The sequence below is a fragment of the Perca fluviatilis genome, chromosome 18 (assembly GCF_010015445.1).
Source record: "Perca fluviatilis chromosome 18, GENO_Pfluv_1.0, whole genome shotgun sequence".
In the NCBI taxonomy this organism is placed as follows: Eukaryota; Metazoa; Chordata; class Actinopteri; order Perciformes; family Percidae; genus Perca; species Perca fluviatilis.
The window spans coordinates 35510143-35524349 of record NC_053129.1 but is presented as its reverse complement, the minus strand read 5'-3'; the positions used below and the strand labels follow the sequence as shown (position 1 = coordinate 35524349).

At 42.5% G+C, this 14207-nt stretch overlaps 1 protein-coding gene across 1 annotated transcript; it reads left to right on the top strand.

Moving 5' to 3' along the window:
- The first annotated feature begins 975 nt into the window (after nt 1–975).
- Nucleotides 976–8462, top strand: LOC120546461 (C-1-tetrahydrofolate synthase, cytoplasmic-like). Its single transcript, XM_039781388.1, has 6 exons — nt 976–1045; nt 1848–1907; nt 2628–2681; nt 3642–3778; nt 7312–7319; nt 8419–8462. Exons 1-6 carry the CDS (start codon nt 998–1000, stop codon nt 8460–8462), a joined length of 351 nt encoding a protein of 116 aa, XP_039637322.1. The 5' UTR covers nt 976–997.
- Nucleotides 8463–14207: the final 5745 nt, after the last annotated feature.

The window sequence follows — 14207 nt, the reverse complement described above, 5'->3', positions numbered from 1 at the left end:
ACTTTCTGAAAAACAGTAAGAACACAGTTTTACTATAGTAAAGATATAGTGTTTTTCACTTTTTTTATAGCTGTGTACATAACCTCAGACATCTTACCTGGACATGTTGGTATCTTTGCTCTTTTATCTGTTTCTCTCAAACGGTACAGTGTATAATTGTTTCATTCTTATTTGGTGTTTGTATACAAAAAAAGTCTTTCTGAGCTTTCTCTGTATAAATACCATATATGTTCACTAACTAGTCTAAAATAAGACACCTACTTAGGCTTTCAGCTGAAATTGCAATCAGCAGTGTTTGATAGGCACCAGACTGAAATCTATTCTGTTCTGAATGTGTGGTTTACAGTTTTGACAGCAGTGTGTTAGCATCTGAACAAAGTGCTGTAAATCTACAGTGTTGTGCACGTTGTGGTTAAAGTCATGGGATAAGTGTGTAGAGTTTTGAAAACTGTGTTCAAGCAATGAAAAACGAACTAGAGTTTGGTCCACATGAACTGCTGCTGTGCAGACTGGAGTTAGAGTTTTGCACATGTGACTCCAGTTGTGCCCACTGTCGTTTAGCAATCGAAAAAAACTGTAATAGATTTTTCATTCAATAGATTTCTCTCTCTCTCTCTCTCTCTCTCTGTCTCTCTCTCTCTCTCTCAGTCATGTTATCCTTGGCTGCCCTGGCGCTCCGTCTCCGAGTCTCTGGTTGCCAGGGAAGAAGACGATCCATCGCAACTGTGGTCTCAGGGAACAGGACGTCCAAGTGAGTCCACCTCCCTGTTGGTCTGACTGATCCTGGCTCTGTGAGCCCAATATTCTCAGAAAAAAGTCACAGTATTTTTATATTATATTGTGCTGTGTGTGTTTGTGTGCTCTGTGTGTGTGTGTGTGTGTGTGTGTGTGTGTGTGTGTGTGTGTGTGTGTGTGTGTGTGTGTGTGTGTGTGTGTGTGTGTGTGTGGTGTGTGTGTGCAGGTTGGTGAGGAGCGGCTGCAGAAGGAGGTGGAGAAGATGAGGAGTCAGTTCTCAGGGTTCAGACCTGGTCTGCTGGTTCTGCAGGTTAGACAGGTCAAACAGGTTAATTAAGGATGCATAAAAAGCTGATCTAAATTAAAAAGTTGAGTCGGCCTAAACTTTTTGCTGCAGGCCGCTGTGTGTTTTTGTCCCTCCTGCAGCAATCCGCAGTCTAAACACACTACCACCGTTCAACATGAATGAAAAAACTCTGATGCAGTTTTTGGGTATTTGACACTGTAAGACACTGACGAGTTGGGGTGAGATGGGGTTGTCCTGGTTCAGGACTCAGAGGGGCAGCTCAGGACTCTGTGTGAAGGGGCTGTGTTTACTGCAGCTGCTTATCCTCTCACAAACACTCTGATATCAAAACCTGAACCTGAAGTGAACCTGCAGAGTTGGACATCAGCAGTCCTGCAGGGTCTCAGTGTTTAACGAGAGGAAACTCACTGGGACTCTCTAGAGCTGCACATTTATATGAAAAACTTGTAGAAAACTAAATTCTGATTATTAGAAACAAAATCTCTTCAGAATGAAACAAAAGAGGCTTTCACACTGGAGCTGTCAATCTTCCTCTAAAATACCATTCAAATTGCATTTATTATTTTTAAAAATATTCTAATAACATTTGAATATGTAATGCTCAAATGCAGCCTGTTATAAATATGTACTACACTACTCAGGATTATGCATCGTCAATGCCACTATAAGCATGTTGTTGTTGTTACACGTTCTGTCCACCAGACAGACTTCTAGCTAGCCAGACCGTCCTCCGCAGCTCTGTGGAGGAAGGTCTGGCTATAAGAGACTAAGTACGTGGTGATCTAAAGGTGTGAGTGTGTTTCAGGTGGGCGACAGAGACGACTCTAATCTGTACATCAGCTCCAAACTGAAGGCTGCAGCCGAGGTGACAAACTAACCTTAATATTCCTCAATGTATCTTCATGTTTACACTCTAACCAGCTGTGTAACCCTTCCTTTTACAGTCAGTATTTACAGTTAATAGATAGTAAAGTATATGATATTGTTAGGTAATCTCCAGACCAACATCTAAATCTGCGGCCGCAGAATTCTGCAGAATTTTACATTTTAAACACATTTCAATTAACAGCACGTAATACCTTACTTAGTCCAGCAGAGGTCTCTCTAACATCTCTCTCTAAAACCAGACAGGAAATAGAGCTCTTAGAGAGAGAGAGAGAGAGAGAGAGAGAGACAGACAAACAAACAGACAGACAGACAGACAGACAGACAGAGAGAGAGAGAGAGGGAGAGAAAGAGAAAGAAAAAGAGAGAGAAGAAGAAAGAAAAGGAAGGAAAAGAGGGGGAGAAGGGGGAATTATTTTTTTTTTTTTTTTTTTATATATATAGATAGATAGATAGATAGATATATATAGATAGATAGATAGATAGATAGATAGATAGATAGATAGATAGATAGATATAGATAGATAGATAGATAGATAGATAGATAGATAGATAGATAGATAGATAGATAGATAGATAGATAGATAGATAGATAGATAGATAGATAGATAGATAGATAGATAGATAGATAGATAGGTGATTGGGTGTATACTTGTTGACCGGTGCAGCTTTAATAACACGTTCAGTTTCTCGTGTGCAGATCGGAATCGATGCGAGACACGTGCGGCTGCCGAACACGGCGACACAAGACGAGGTGAGAGAAACTGACCGGTCAGCCTGTTCTCACCAAGCATTCATACGTAAAGCTATGAAAAGTTAAGATTTGTAATCTGTATGTATTCCAAGTATTTCTCCTGTATGCACCATATGGACTGCTGCTGTATAAGAGCACTGGGGGCCATGTAGGGAGGAGGCCGGGGGGGATGTTTGGTTCATAAAACACAGAGTTCATGTCCAGGGAAAAACAAAAGACTTTCACCCTAGGGGCCCTATCCTGCACCCGGTGCAGCGCAAAGCCCGACCCAAGTCTCTTTGCTAGTTTAAGACTGTCCAGCTCCCACATTGTTTAAATAACAAATGCACCTGCACCCATCTGTGGCCCATGGGCGTGCTGGTCTTACAGGGAGGTGTGTTCAGGTGCATTCTGGGCGTGCTGGTCTTACAGGGAGGTGTGTTCAGGTGCATTCTGGGCGTGCTGGTCTTACAGGGAGGTGTGTTCAGGTGCATTCTGGGCGTGCTGGTCTTACAGGGAGGTGTGTTCAGGTGCATTCTGGGCGTGCTGGTCTTACAGGGAGGTGTGTTCAGGTGCGTTCTGGGCGTGCTAGTCTTACAGCGAGCTGTGTTCAAGTGCATTCTGGGCGTGCTGGTCTTACAGGGAGGTGTGTTCAGGTGCATTCTGGGCATGCTGGTCTTACAGGGAGGTGTGTTCAGGTGCATTCTGGGCGTGCTGGTCTTTCAGGGAGATGTGTTCAGGTGCATTCTGGGCGTGCTGGTCTTACAGGGAGGTGTGTTCAGGTGCATTCTGGGCGTGCTGGTCTTACAGGGAGGTGTGTTCAGGTGCATTCTGGGCGTGCTGGTCTTACAGGGAGGTGTGTTCAGGTGCATTCTGGGTGTGCTGGTCTTACAGGGAGGTGTGTTCAGGTGCATTCATATCATACAGACCCATTGATGTTAATGGACAGGAGCAGCTGTGACAGCTTCCTGTCTCCTGCAGGTTCTGCAGAACATCCGGTCTGCCAACGCCAACGTGTCCATCCATGGTCTGATCGTCCAGCTCCCTCTGGACTCGGTGAACCACATCGACACGCAACTCATCACCAACGCCGTCGCTCCAGACAAAGACGTGGACGGGTGAGTCTCCAATCAGTCCTCCAAACCCTCCGAGGATATGGGGGGTTCCCACAGTTTTAACCCCATGGTTAACGTTGTGAAACGGTCCCAGTTTGGTTAGGTTTAGTCACCAAAACTACTGAGTTAAGTTGATAAAAAGATGGAGGTTTGGGTTCTTCCCTATGGAGGAAATATTTATTCATAATTCAAATTGAAAGTCCAAAAAGAAATTGAAAGTCCAAAGAGAAAATGAAGCAAGATCAAATTAAAAATATTATTATTATTTTATTATTCCATTTGGATTTAATATTTGGCTTTTCAATTTCAATTTAACATTGGATTTTCATTTGGACTTGACACATGTCAATGTAAATGAGGAGGCGTGGCCCAAAGGCTGGTGGGAGGGTCTGAAGCGAAAGGGGGTGCAGGGGGAGCTGACTGCTGGGGAGCACACTGTTGAGCATCTGTCTGCAGCCCGCCACCAGGCTACATGATAGAAACTGACGATGTAGGCTAAACACAAACGATCATTTTCTCTTTAGACTTTCAATTTCTCTTTGGACTTTCAATTTGAATTATGAATAAATATTTCCTCCATACTTCCCTTCACGTCACTTCCTGAAGGTTACCACCTGACGCAAAACTTGAATGAACTGAAATGCACTCCTGCACCTTTTTTTATGCTGCTAAATTCTATATATTCTACAAACCCGATTCCAAAAAGTTGGGACACTGTACAAATTGTGAGTAAAAAAGGAATGGAATAATTTACAAATCTCATAAACTTATATTTAATTCACAATAGAATATAGATAACATATTGAATGTTGAAAGTGAGACATTTTGTAATGTCATGCCAAATATTGGCTCATTTTGGATGTCATGAGAGCTACACATTCCAAAAAAGTTGGGACAGGTAGCAATAAGAGGCCGGAAAAGTTAAATGTACAGATAAGGAACAGCTGGAGGACCAATTTGCAACTCATTATGTCAATTGGCAACATGATTGGGTATAAAAAGAGCCTCTCAGAGTGGCAGTGTCTAGATGGGCAGAGATGGGCAGAGGATCACCAATTCCCCCAATGCTGCAGCGAAAAATAGTGGAGCAATATCAGAAAGGAGTTTCTCAGAGAAAAATTGCAAAGAGTTTGAAGTTATCATCATCTACAGCGCATAATATCATCCATAGATTCAGAGAATCTGGAACAATCTCTGTGCGTAAGGGTCAAGTCCGGAAAACCATACTGGATCTCTCGGCCCTCAGACGGCACTGCATCACATACATACATCAGGAATACTTCCAGAAAACATTGTTGGTGAACACAATGCACCGTGCCATTCACCGTTTCTGGCTAAAACTCTATAGGTCAAAAAAGAAGGCGTATCTAAACAGGATCCAGAAGCGCAGGCGTTTTCTCTGGGCCAAGGATCATTTAAAATGGACTGTGGCAAAGTGGAAAAGTGTTCTGTGGTCAGACGAATCAAAATTTGAAGTTCATTTTGGAAAACTGGGACGCCATGTCATCCGGACTAAAGAGGACAAGGACAACCCAAGTTGTTATCAGCGCTCAGTTCAGAAGCCTGCATCTCTGATGGTATGGGGTTGCATGAGTGCGTGTGGCATGGGCAGCCTACACATCTGGAAAGGCACCATCAATGCTGACAGTTACATCCAAGTTCTAGAACAACATATGCTCCCATCCAGACGTCATCTCTTTCAGGGAAGACCTTGCATTTTCCAACATGACAATGCCAGACCACATACTGCATCAATCACAATGTCATGGCTGCATAGAAGAAGGATCCGGGTACTGAAATGGCCAGCCTTCAGTCCAGATCTTTCACCCATAGAAAACATTTGGCGCATCATAAAGAGGAAGGTGCGACAAAGAAGACCTAAGACAGTTGAGCAACTAGAAGCCTGTATTAGACAAGAATGGGACAACATTCCTATTCATAAACCTGAGCAAGGAAGAAGGCCCAGTCAGTCCTGGCTGATATAAGCCACCCCTTGAACAGCTACTTCATGTTGTTGCCGTCTGGCCGCAGATTCTGTCTGCCTAAATGCAGGACAAACAGTTACCAAAACTCTTTTGTTCCTGCTGCTATAGGTTTTGTTAATAATTCAAGGTGAGATGTAGACTTCTGTGTAGTATGTATTTACTTGTGTCCTCCATTGATAGTGTCTGTTGTCTGTATGGCTTATGTGTTGTTTATGTTGTACTTTATTTGCTGCAAAACGAATTGCCCCTCGGGGATAATAAAGACTCCTTGACTTGACTTGTCTCCTCAGTCCCCGGACGTTTGCAGTCTGTTATAAAAAGAAGAGGGGATGCCACACAGTGGTAAACATGGCCTTGTCCCAACTTTTTTGAGATGTGTTGATGCCATGAAATTTAAAATCAACTTATTTTCCCCCTTAAAAGTGATACATTTTCTCAGTTTAAACATTTGATATGTCATCTATGTTGTATTCTGAATATAATATTGAAATTTGACACTTCCACATCATTGCATTCTGTTTTTATTCACAATTGTACAGTGTCCCAACTTTTTTGGAATCGGATTTGTACATCCAAGTCTACTTCTGCCCTGTCTTCTGTTGTCTGTCCTGTCCCTCGTCTGTCTAAAATGGTCTATTTTAAGTAGTAATTGCACTTTATGTAAAGTCTATAATGTGTGTGCACTAAATGTCTCAAATGTCGTTTTTATAAAATGTTGTTTTTATATATTTTAAATGTGTAACACCACTATATACAGTGTATATGGTTGAAATGATAATAAAACCCACTTGACTTGAACTACTACGGCCACTAGAGGGCACTATAGACCTAAATATAGGTCAGAACTACTACGACCACTAGAGGGCTCCACCACTACAGACCTAAATATAGGTCAGAACTACTACAACCACTGGAGGGCTCCACCACTACTAACCTAAATATAGGTCAAAACTACTACGGCCACTAGAGGGCTCCACCACTACAGACCTAAATATAGGTCAGAACTACTACGACCACTAGAGGGCTCCACCACTACAGACCTAAATATAGGTCAGAACTACCACGCCACTAGAGGGGCTCCACCACTACAGACCTAAATATAGGTCAGAACTACTACGACCACTAAGAGGGCTCCACCACTACAGACCTAAATATGGGTCAGAACTACTTACGACCCTAGAGGGCTCCACCACTACAGACCTAAATATAGGTCAGAACTACTACGACCACTAGAGGGGCTCCACCACTACAGACCTAAATATAGGTCAGAACTACTATGACCACTAGAGGGCTCCACCAATACAGACCTAAATATAGGTCAGAACTACTACGACCACTAGAGGGCTCCACCACTACTAACCTAAATATAGGTCAGAACTACTACGACCACTAGAGGCCTCCCACCAATACAGACCTAACTATAGGTCAGAATGATGCTGGAACTAACGAGCTAGGGGAAGTTAGTCAGTGGAGTTTGAGTTTATTCTGTTATGTTTCTTTGTCTTTTTGTCCTGTGTGTGTGTGTGTGTGTGTGTGTGTGTGTGTGTTTAGTCTGAGCTGTATAAAATGCAGGGAAGTTGTCTCGAGGAGACCTGACCGAGCTGCTCTCCCCTGCACCCCTACGGCTGCATGGAGCTCATCAGACAGACAGGTCAAAACTCTGTGTGTGTGTGTGTGTGTGTGTGTGTGTGTGTGTGTGTGTGTGTGTGTGTGTGTGTGTGTGTGTGTGTGTGTGTGGTATAATTACTAGTGTGACTGTGGAGAAATCTCTTCTTAAATATCAAAGGTGTCTAGTGTACATTTGACTGTTTTATTCTAAAAATATTCATATTTTCATACAAAATAAGCCTTCAGAACTTTTTTTAAAACTCGTCTTCATTATCTAACTTTGTTCTCCAAATATTTTGACTTGTTTCCTGAAATATTCTTTTCTATGTCAAATATTTAATAATATTTTTAATATTTATTTTGCTTAAAATATTTTGACTTTCAAAGTAGCAAAGTAATCCAGAGCTAAAACTCTTCCTTAAAAAGTGGTCATTAAGTTCATGCAGTCATGTATTAAAGTGCTCATATTCTATCTGTCTGGTGTCTGATCGTTGTTTGTCTTGCTCTCTTGTCTTCATTGCTAGCCTTAATGCCTTGTGGATCATTTCCTTGTGTCTGTGTGTCTGTGTGTGTGTGTGTGTGTGTGTGTGTGTGTGTGTGTTGTGTCTGTCTATCTGTCTGTGTGTGTGTGTGTGTGTGTGTGTGTGTGTGTGTGTGTGTGTGCCTCGTGCATGTGTCTGTGTGTCTGTCTGTCTGTGTGTGTGTGTGTGTGTGTGTGTGTTTCTGTCTGTCTGTCAGTCTGTCTGTCAGTCATAAGTCCTTCAACTCAGCATTTGGGTCCAAGTGTCACTATTTCCTTGACATTCACTTTCAAAGTATTGAAATAATCCAGATCTAAAGCTCCCGTTGTGACTTCCTGTTCCTGAGTAGTGTCTGTGGCGGGAAACATGCCGTGGTGATTGGCGCGTGATAAGATCGTCCGGGCGCCCGATGCATGACCTGCTGCTGTGGAACCACGCATACCGTGACCACCTGTCACTCACAGACCCAGCGACTTGCCCTACAGGTGACATAACTCTCCCTAACAAGTGACATAACTCTCCCCTACAGGTGACATCATCCCTACAGGTGACATAATTCTCTCCTACAGGTGACATCATTCCCCTACAGGTGACATAACTCTCCCTGACAGGTGACATAACTCTCCCCCTACAGGTGACATAACTCTCCCTAACAAGTGACATAACTCTCCCCTACAGGTGACATCACTCTCCCCTACAGGTGACATAATTCTCCCCTACAGGTGACATCGCTCTCCCCCAACAGGTGACATAACTCTCCCCAACAGGTGACATAACTCTCCCCTACAGGTGACATCACACTCCCCGTCAGGTGACATCACTATCCCATACAGGTAACATCACTCTCTCTTCCTACAGGTGACATAACTCTCCGACAGGTACATAACTCTCTACAGGTGACATAACTCTCCCTGACAGGTGACATAACTCTCCCCTACAGGTGACATCACACTCCCCGTCAGGTGACATCACTATCCCATACAGGTAACATCACTCCCCTCCTCCTCCAGGCAACATAACCCTCAAGGCAGCGCACCAACCTCTCCCCTAAAGTTCCCCCATAACTCTCCCTGACAGGTGACATAACTCTCCCCTACAGGTGACATAACACTCCTCCCTGACAGGTGACATAACTCTCCCCTACAGGTGACATAACTCTCCTAACAGGTGACATAACTCTCCCTCTACAGGTGACATAATTCTCCCCTACAGGTGACATCGCCTCTCCCCAACAGGTGACATAACCTCCCCAACAGGTGACATAACTCCCCTACAGGTGACATCACACCTCCCCTCAGGTGACATCACTATCCCATACAGGTAACATCACCTCTTCCTACAGGTGACATAACTCTCCCGTTACAGGTGACATCACTAACTCTCCCTACAGGTGACATAACTCTCCCTACAGGTGACATAATTCTCCGCTACAGGTGACATCACTCTCCCTTACAGGTGACATCACTCTCCCCTTCAGGTGACGTAACTCTCCCCTACAAGTGACATCACTCCTAATCGACAGGTGACATCACTCCTCCCAACAGGTGACATCACTCTCCCCTACAGGTCCCCTGTCCGTTCTATTTTAACTGAACCAAGCTCGGCCTTTTCATTACCACGAGGTTACAGACACGTCTCCTGATTGGCTATCACCTGGGACACAGCCAACAAACCACAGAAACTAAACTCAAAGCTCGGCACACCGTTACAAGGTTACCTGTCTGTGTGATGATGCGTTCCTGTCTAAATAATGATGTGTATCCTGTGTTTCCAGGTGGGCGGGCTGATATCCTGGTGGTGGGAGCGGGCCGAGCGAGAGATGGTGAGAGGTGATTGGCTGAAGGGAGGGAGCCGTGGTCTTGATTGTGGAATCAACCAAGTACCAGGTACCGAATTTACATCCGCTGTTTGTGTGTGTGTGTGTCTGTGTGTGTCTGTGTGTGTTTGTGTGTCTGCGTTGTGTGTGTGTGTGTGTGTGTGTCTGTGTGTGTGACCTTTGACCTCTGAGTCGTCCTTTCTGACAGACGAAGACGAAGGCAAGCGGTAAATGGGTCGTCGGAGACGTCCACTACGCCAGCCAATCAGAGAGCAGGATTCATCACACCTGTTCCAGGAGGGGTGGGGCCGATGACAGTGGCCATGCTCATGCAGGTTCAATTATTAATATTCATTATTTAATTTTTATTTTTTAGTTAAACTATAAGATGACACTGTTAAAGTAAGTTTTAATCATCAGAACATTCTGTCTCAGTTTGATATTTACTTTGTTCTGATTGGTCGACGTTCATCCAATCAGAAAACAGCGTTCTAACAGAGTTAAAACTTGTGTGTTGCAGAACACGGTGCAGAGCTCAGCGTTCTCCAGAACCAGAAACACTGAAGGTGAAACTTTATCTAATATCAGAAGAATAAGAATTATAGAATTTTATTTTCCTTAAATTGAACTTATTCATCGTTTAAAACATCTCAAAGTATCCACACAAATCAGAACTCAAGAGACACGTTAGTTTGACTTTATTGTCTCAAAACACAAACTCAGAAAGTATATTTATTTATAATAATAATCGGGCGATTATCGGCAGGATAGGGAAATTTAAAAGTTAATAGATTAAAGAACACTCCGTCTGGAAATGCCGGAATAAAACCTGACAAAAAAATGTCGACAAAAGGCAACAAAACCGTTTGAAGAAACCGTCAAAAACATGAACAATGTGACAAAAAAACTAAAAACATCTCAACAGAAATGTTGTTGAAAAAGTGACAAAACAGCAAAGAAAATCTCTAAAAACTTCAACAAAAGCGTCAAAAATGTTGAAAACGTAAGACGAAAAAACTTTTTAAAAGCCTAAAAAAAACTGAAAAGCTTTAAAACAGCTGAAATCTTTCCAGATCAGCTCTGCTCATTAATAATATAATAATATTTATTTTATATAATAACCCAGGCAGAAAGGTGTGACCCAAAATGTTCAGAGACTTTAAGGGCCTATCTTGCACCTTCAAGCGCAGTAAACAGTAAAACACATTGTCACTCAGACACTGTTTTCTCAGAATTCCATGCACTTTATGTGCTAATGCACTTTAATAATGGACTAACATGATCATACTGCATTCTGTGTTTTATATTTTTTAAGCACTTATAAAGGAAAGGCACTTTTAATGATTGCACTACTGGTTAGATGTAAAACTGCATTTTGTTGTACTGGTTGTCCTTACTTGTGTAATGACAAAGTTTAATCTAATCTAAGCAATTTATAAGTTTTAATGATATTTATTTTTTCTTCTCTTCCCAAATTGCTGCGGCGACTCACACCAGCCGACACCGATATTGACGCTGTCAGCTGTTCAGTGGCATCGTCATGGAAAGCAGAGACATCCAACGGGAAATTGATCTAAATATTGATTATTCAATTCTCCCTGAGAGTTTTTTAATTGTTTATAATTTATTTCAATCAATTTTGGTGTTTTTTAGTCAAAGTGTCCATGATCAATAAAGTTTTACAACTTATTCATATTTTCATTAGTTTTTTATTCACAAAGAACAAAGTTTCGTTAAAACAGCCGACATTAAAAGCACAACTTTTTCAGAAGTTTGTTCACTGGGCAGCTTTGTGGCAGAGAATTCCAACAGAAAAGTATTTTATAGCTACGATGGGGAGTTAGCTAGACTCAGTACAGTATGGAGCTTCATCATAGCCCTCTGCTACCAAGTCGTTTTAAAATTAAAATATCTGATGAATGCATATGTTATAATGTGTCCCTTTGTTGAGCCAAGTAAGCCTATAAGTCAAATAAAACACAAAGAAAAGAAACATGTTTTGACAAGTTCGGTGTTGATGAACAAAGAAAACTGCCAGTCAAGTTGAAAATGTTTCAGCACCACGGACAGCAACAGCTGATGGACAGCGGTGGTGCTGAACGAGGCCAAGAGCTCTCAATCAGGAGCCACACTATATAACTGACATGGCACTATTATATAGTTCCCTAGAACACACCGAAGAGACGAGACCCATTAACGTCTCCATAACAGCAGGCGGCTTAATCTGTGTTGTCGCCAAAAAATTAGATCAGGCAGCTGATTGGACGAATGCGTTCATCGTGGGTGCGTCCCTGTTCCAGAATCCGATCTCATATTTTACTAAAATAGTGTTTCTAAAAACATTTGAAGAGAGAGAAATATCGTCAGTTGCTGAATCTGTCTTCATTTCAGATCAACAAAGGTCAGTTTAAAAGATTTTCATCAGATTTTGAGAGACTCTGGTCACGCTCATTCCTCTCGCCATTTCCGGTTGAGTCCCCGTCGCCCTGTTTCCAACTGAACGGGGCCTGGTCGTCCAAATGAAGGCCGACAGCTCCTCGTCAGTCTGTATCTGGCGGTTGAAGAAGAAGAAGAAGCTTGGCAGCTTTGTTTCTATAGCAATGGAGGTGCAAAAATACATCCCCTGTAAGTCCCCTACTTTAGATTCTGTTGCTCCACTCAAAAAGAAGAAGATGAAGCAAAGGAAACTATCACCCTTGGTATAACTCCCAAACTCAGAATTAAAGCAAAACTCAATTTAAAACTTGAAAGTAAATGGCGCTCCACCAAACTGGAAGAGGGTCTCGATGGACTGGCGGCAGGCAGTCTGAAAACGTAGGGTATAGGAAGGCCCTCAGACATGCCAGATCAGACCATTACTCATCATTAATAAGAAAAACAAAGAACAACCGAGGGAGTTTTCTTTCAGCACTGTAGCCAGGCGAGCAAAGAGTCAGGAAAGCCTACTTGGGCGCTTCTATTCCTCTAGCTCTGGTAGTGACGGCTTCATGAGCTTCTTTAATGATAAAATTACTTAGCAATTAAGGGCCAAAATTCATCACCTTTGCCTCAACTTTCCCAGCGGTTTCACCTTTTCAATGCTGGGACTGTATAAAGAACGACTAGACCTGACATATACTTAGACTGCTTTTATCCTATAGACCTTCAACAACTAATGGTAAAGGTAATGCTTCCAGCTAAGCCATCTACCTGTCTCTTAAGACTTCCATCCAACTTGTGGCTACTCAAAGAAGCATTACCTGTGGTTAACACTTCATTACTAGATATATTAGTCCGTATTATACTATTAACGGGTTATGTACCCGTAGTCATTTAAAATGGCTTTATTGATAAAACCTCTTCTGAAAAACACCCTCGATCACACAGGATTGGCAAACTATAGACCTATATCTATTGCTTCCCCTTTCTCTCGATCCTTGAGAGTGCCATGCATTGTCTCATATTGTAATGGATTTAATGATTGAATACTCGGTTACATTTTGACTAAAGAGAGAGACATTCACTTTTATTTTAAGAAGAAGCTCAGAGTGCAGCTGAATAAATACTCCACCTGTGCACCAAAACACAACAGAGAAGCACGTGATTGATAAACCACTCTCTCTCCTAACTCTTAAAATACTGACAATTCATCAGTGTCTCTCAGCGTCAGATACCAATGCACAAATCCCTCTTTAGCGTCTGAAAGGAACACACCGGACATAGAACCAGCTCCACGAGGTGCTGTAAGATGACGTAGTATTAAGACAACAGTAGAGAGTAGTATGTAGAGAGACAGCAGTAGAGAGTAGTACGTAGAGAGACAGCAGTAGAGAGTAGTATGTAGAGAGACAGCAGTAGAGAGTAGTATGTAGAGAGACAACAGTAGAGAGTAGTATGTAGAGACAGCAGTAGAGAGTAGTATGTAGAGAGACAACAGTAGAGAGTAGTATGTAGAGAGTAGTATGTAGAGAGACATCAGTAGAGAGTAGTATGTAGAGAGACAACAGTAGAGAGTAGTATGTAGAGAGACAACAGTAGAGAGTAGTATGTAGAGAGACAGCAGTAGAGAGTAGTATGTAGAGAGACAACAGTAGAGAGTAGTACGAGAGACAGCAGTAGAGAGTAGTATGTAGAGAGACAACAGTAGAGAGTAGTATGTAGAGAGACAGCAGTAGAGAGTAGTACGTAGAGAGACAGCAGTAGAGAGTAGTATGTAGAGAGACAACAGTAGAGAGACAGCAGTAGAGACTTTAATAATTGTAATATTTTCTGTCTGACTCAGAGATCCTGTCCTCTGTGTCTGCAGGATGAGTTAAGGCTCTTCGTCCTCTGTGCTCAGTGTAGCATGAACAGCGGCCAATGCCTCGATAATTAAAACTGAAACTCAGAGAGACGCTCTGACAACAGAGAGGAAGGAGAGCTGGGAGACGAGACTGAGACACTCTGAAAAACTCCCCGATAAGTCGTTAGTTCAGCATCAATTAAAACCATATCGGGGGGTGAAAAACGTGAGAAAAGGCCAC

Excerpts from the sequence above, each read along its gene's own strand:
- LOC120546461 (XM_039781388.1), top strand. The coding sequence starts at position 998 with ATGAGGAGTCAGTTCTCAGGGTTCAGACCTGGTCTGCTGGTTCTGCAG. Across the intron at positions 1,908-2,627 it reads AACTGAAGGCTGCAGCCGAG|ATCGGAATCGATGCGAGACA; the intron begins GTGACAAACTAA and ends TCTCGTGTGCAG. Across the intron at positions 2,682-3,641 it reads ACACGGCGACACAAGACGAG|GTTCTGCAGAACATCCGGTC; the intron begins GTGAGAGAAACT and ends TGTCTCCTGCAG.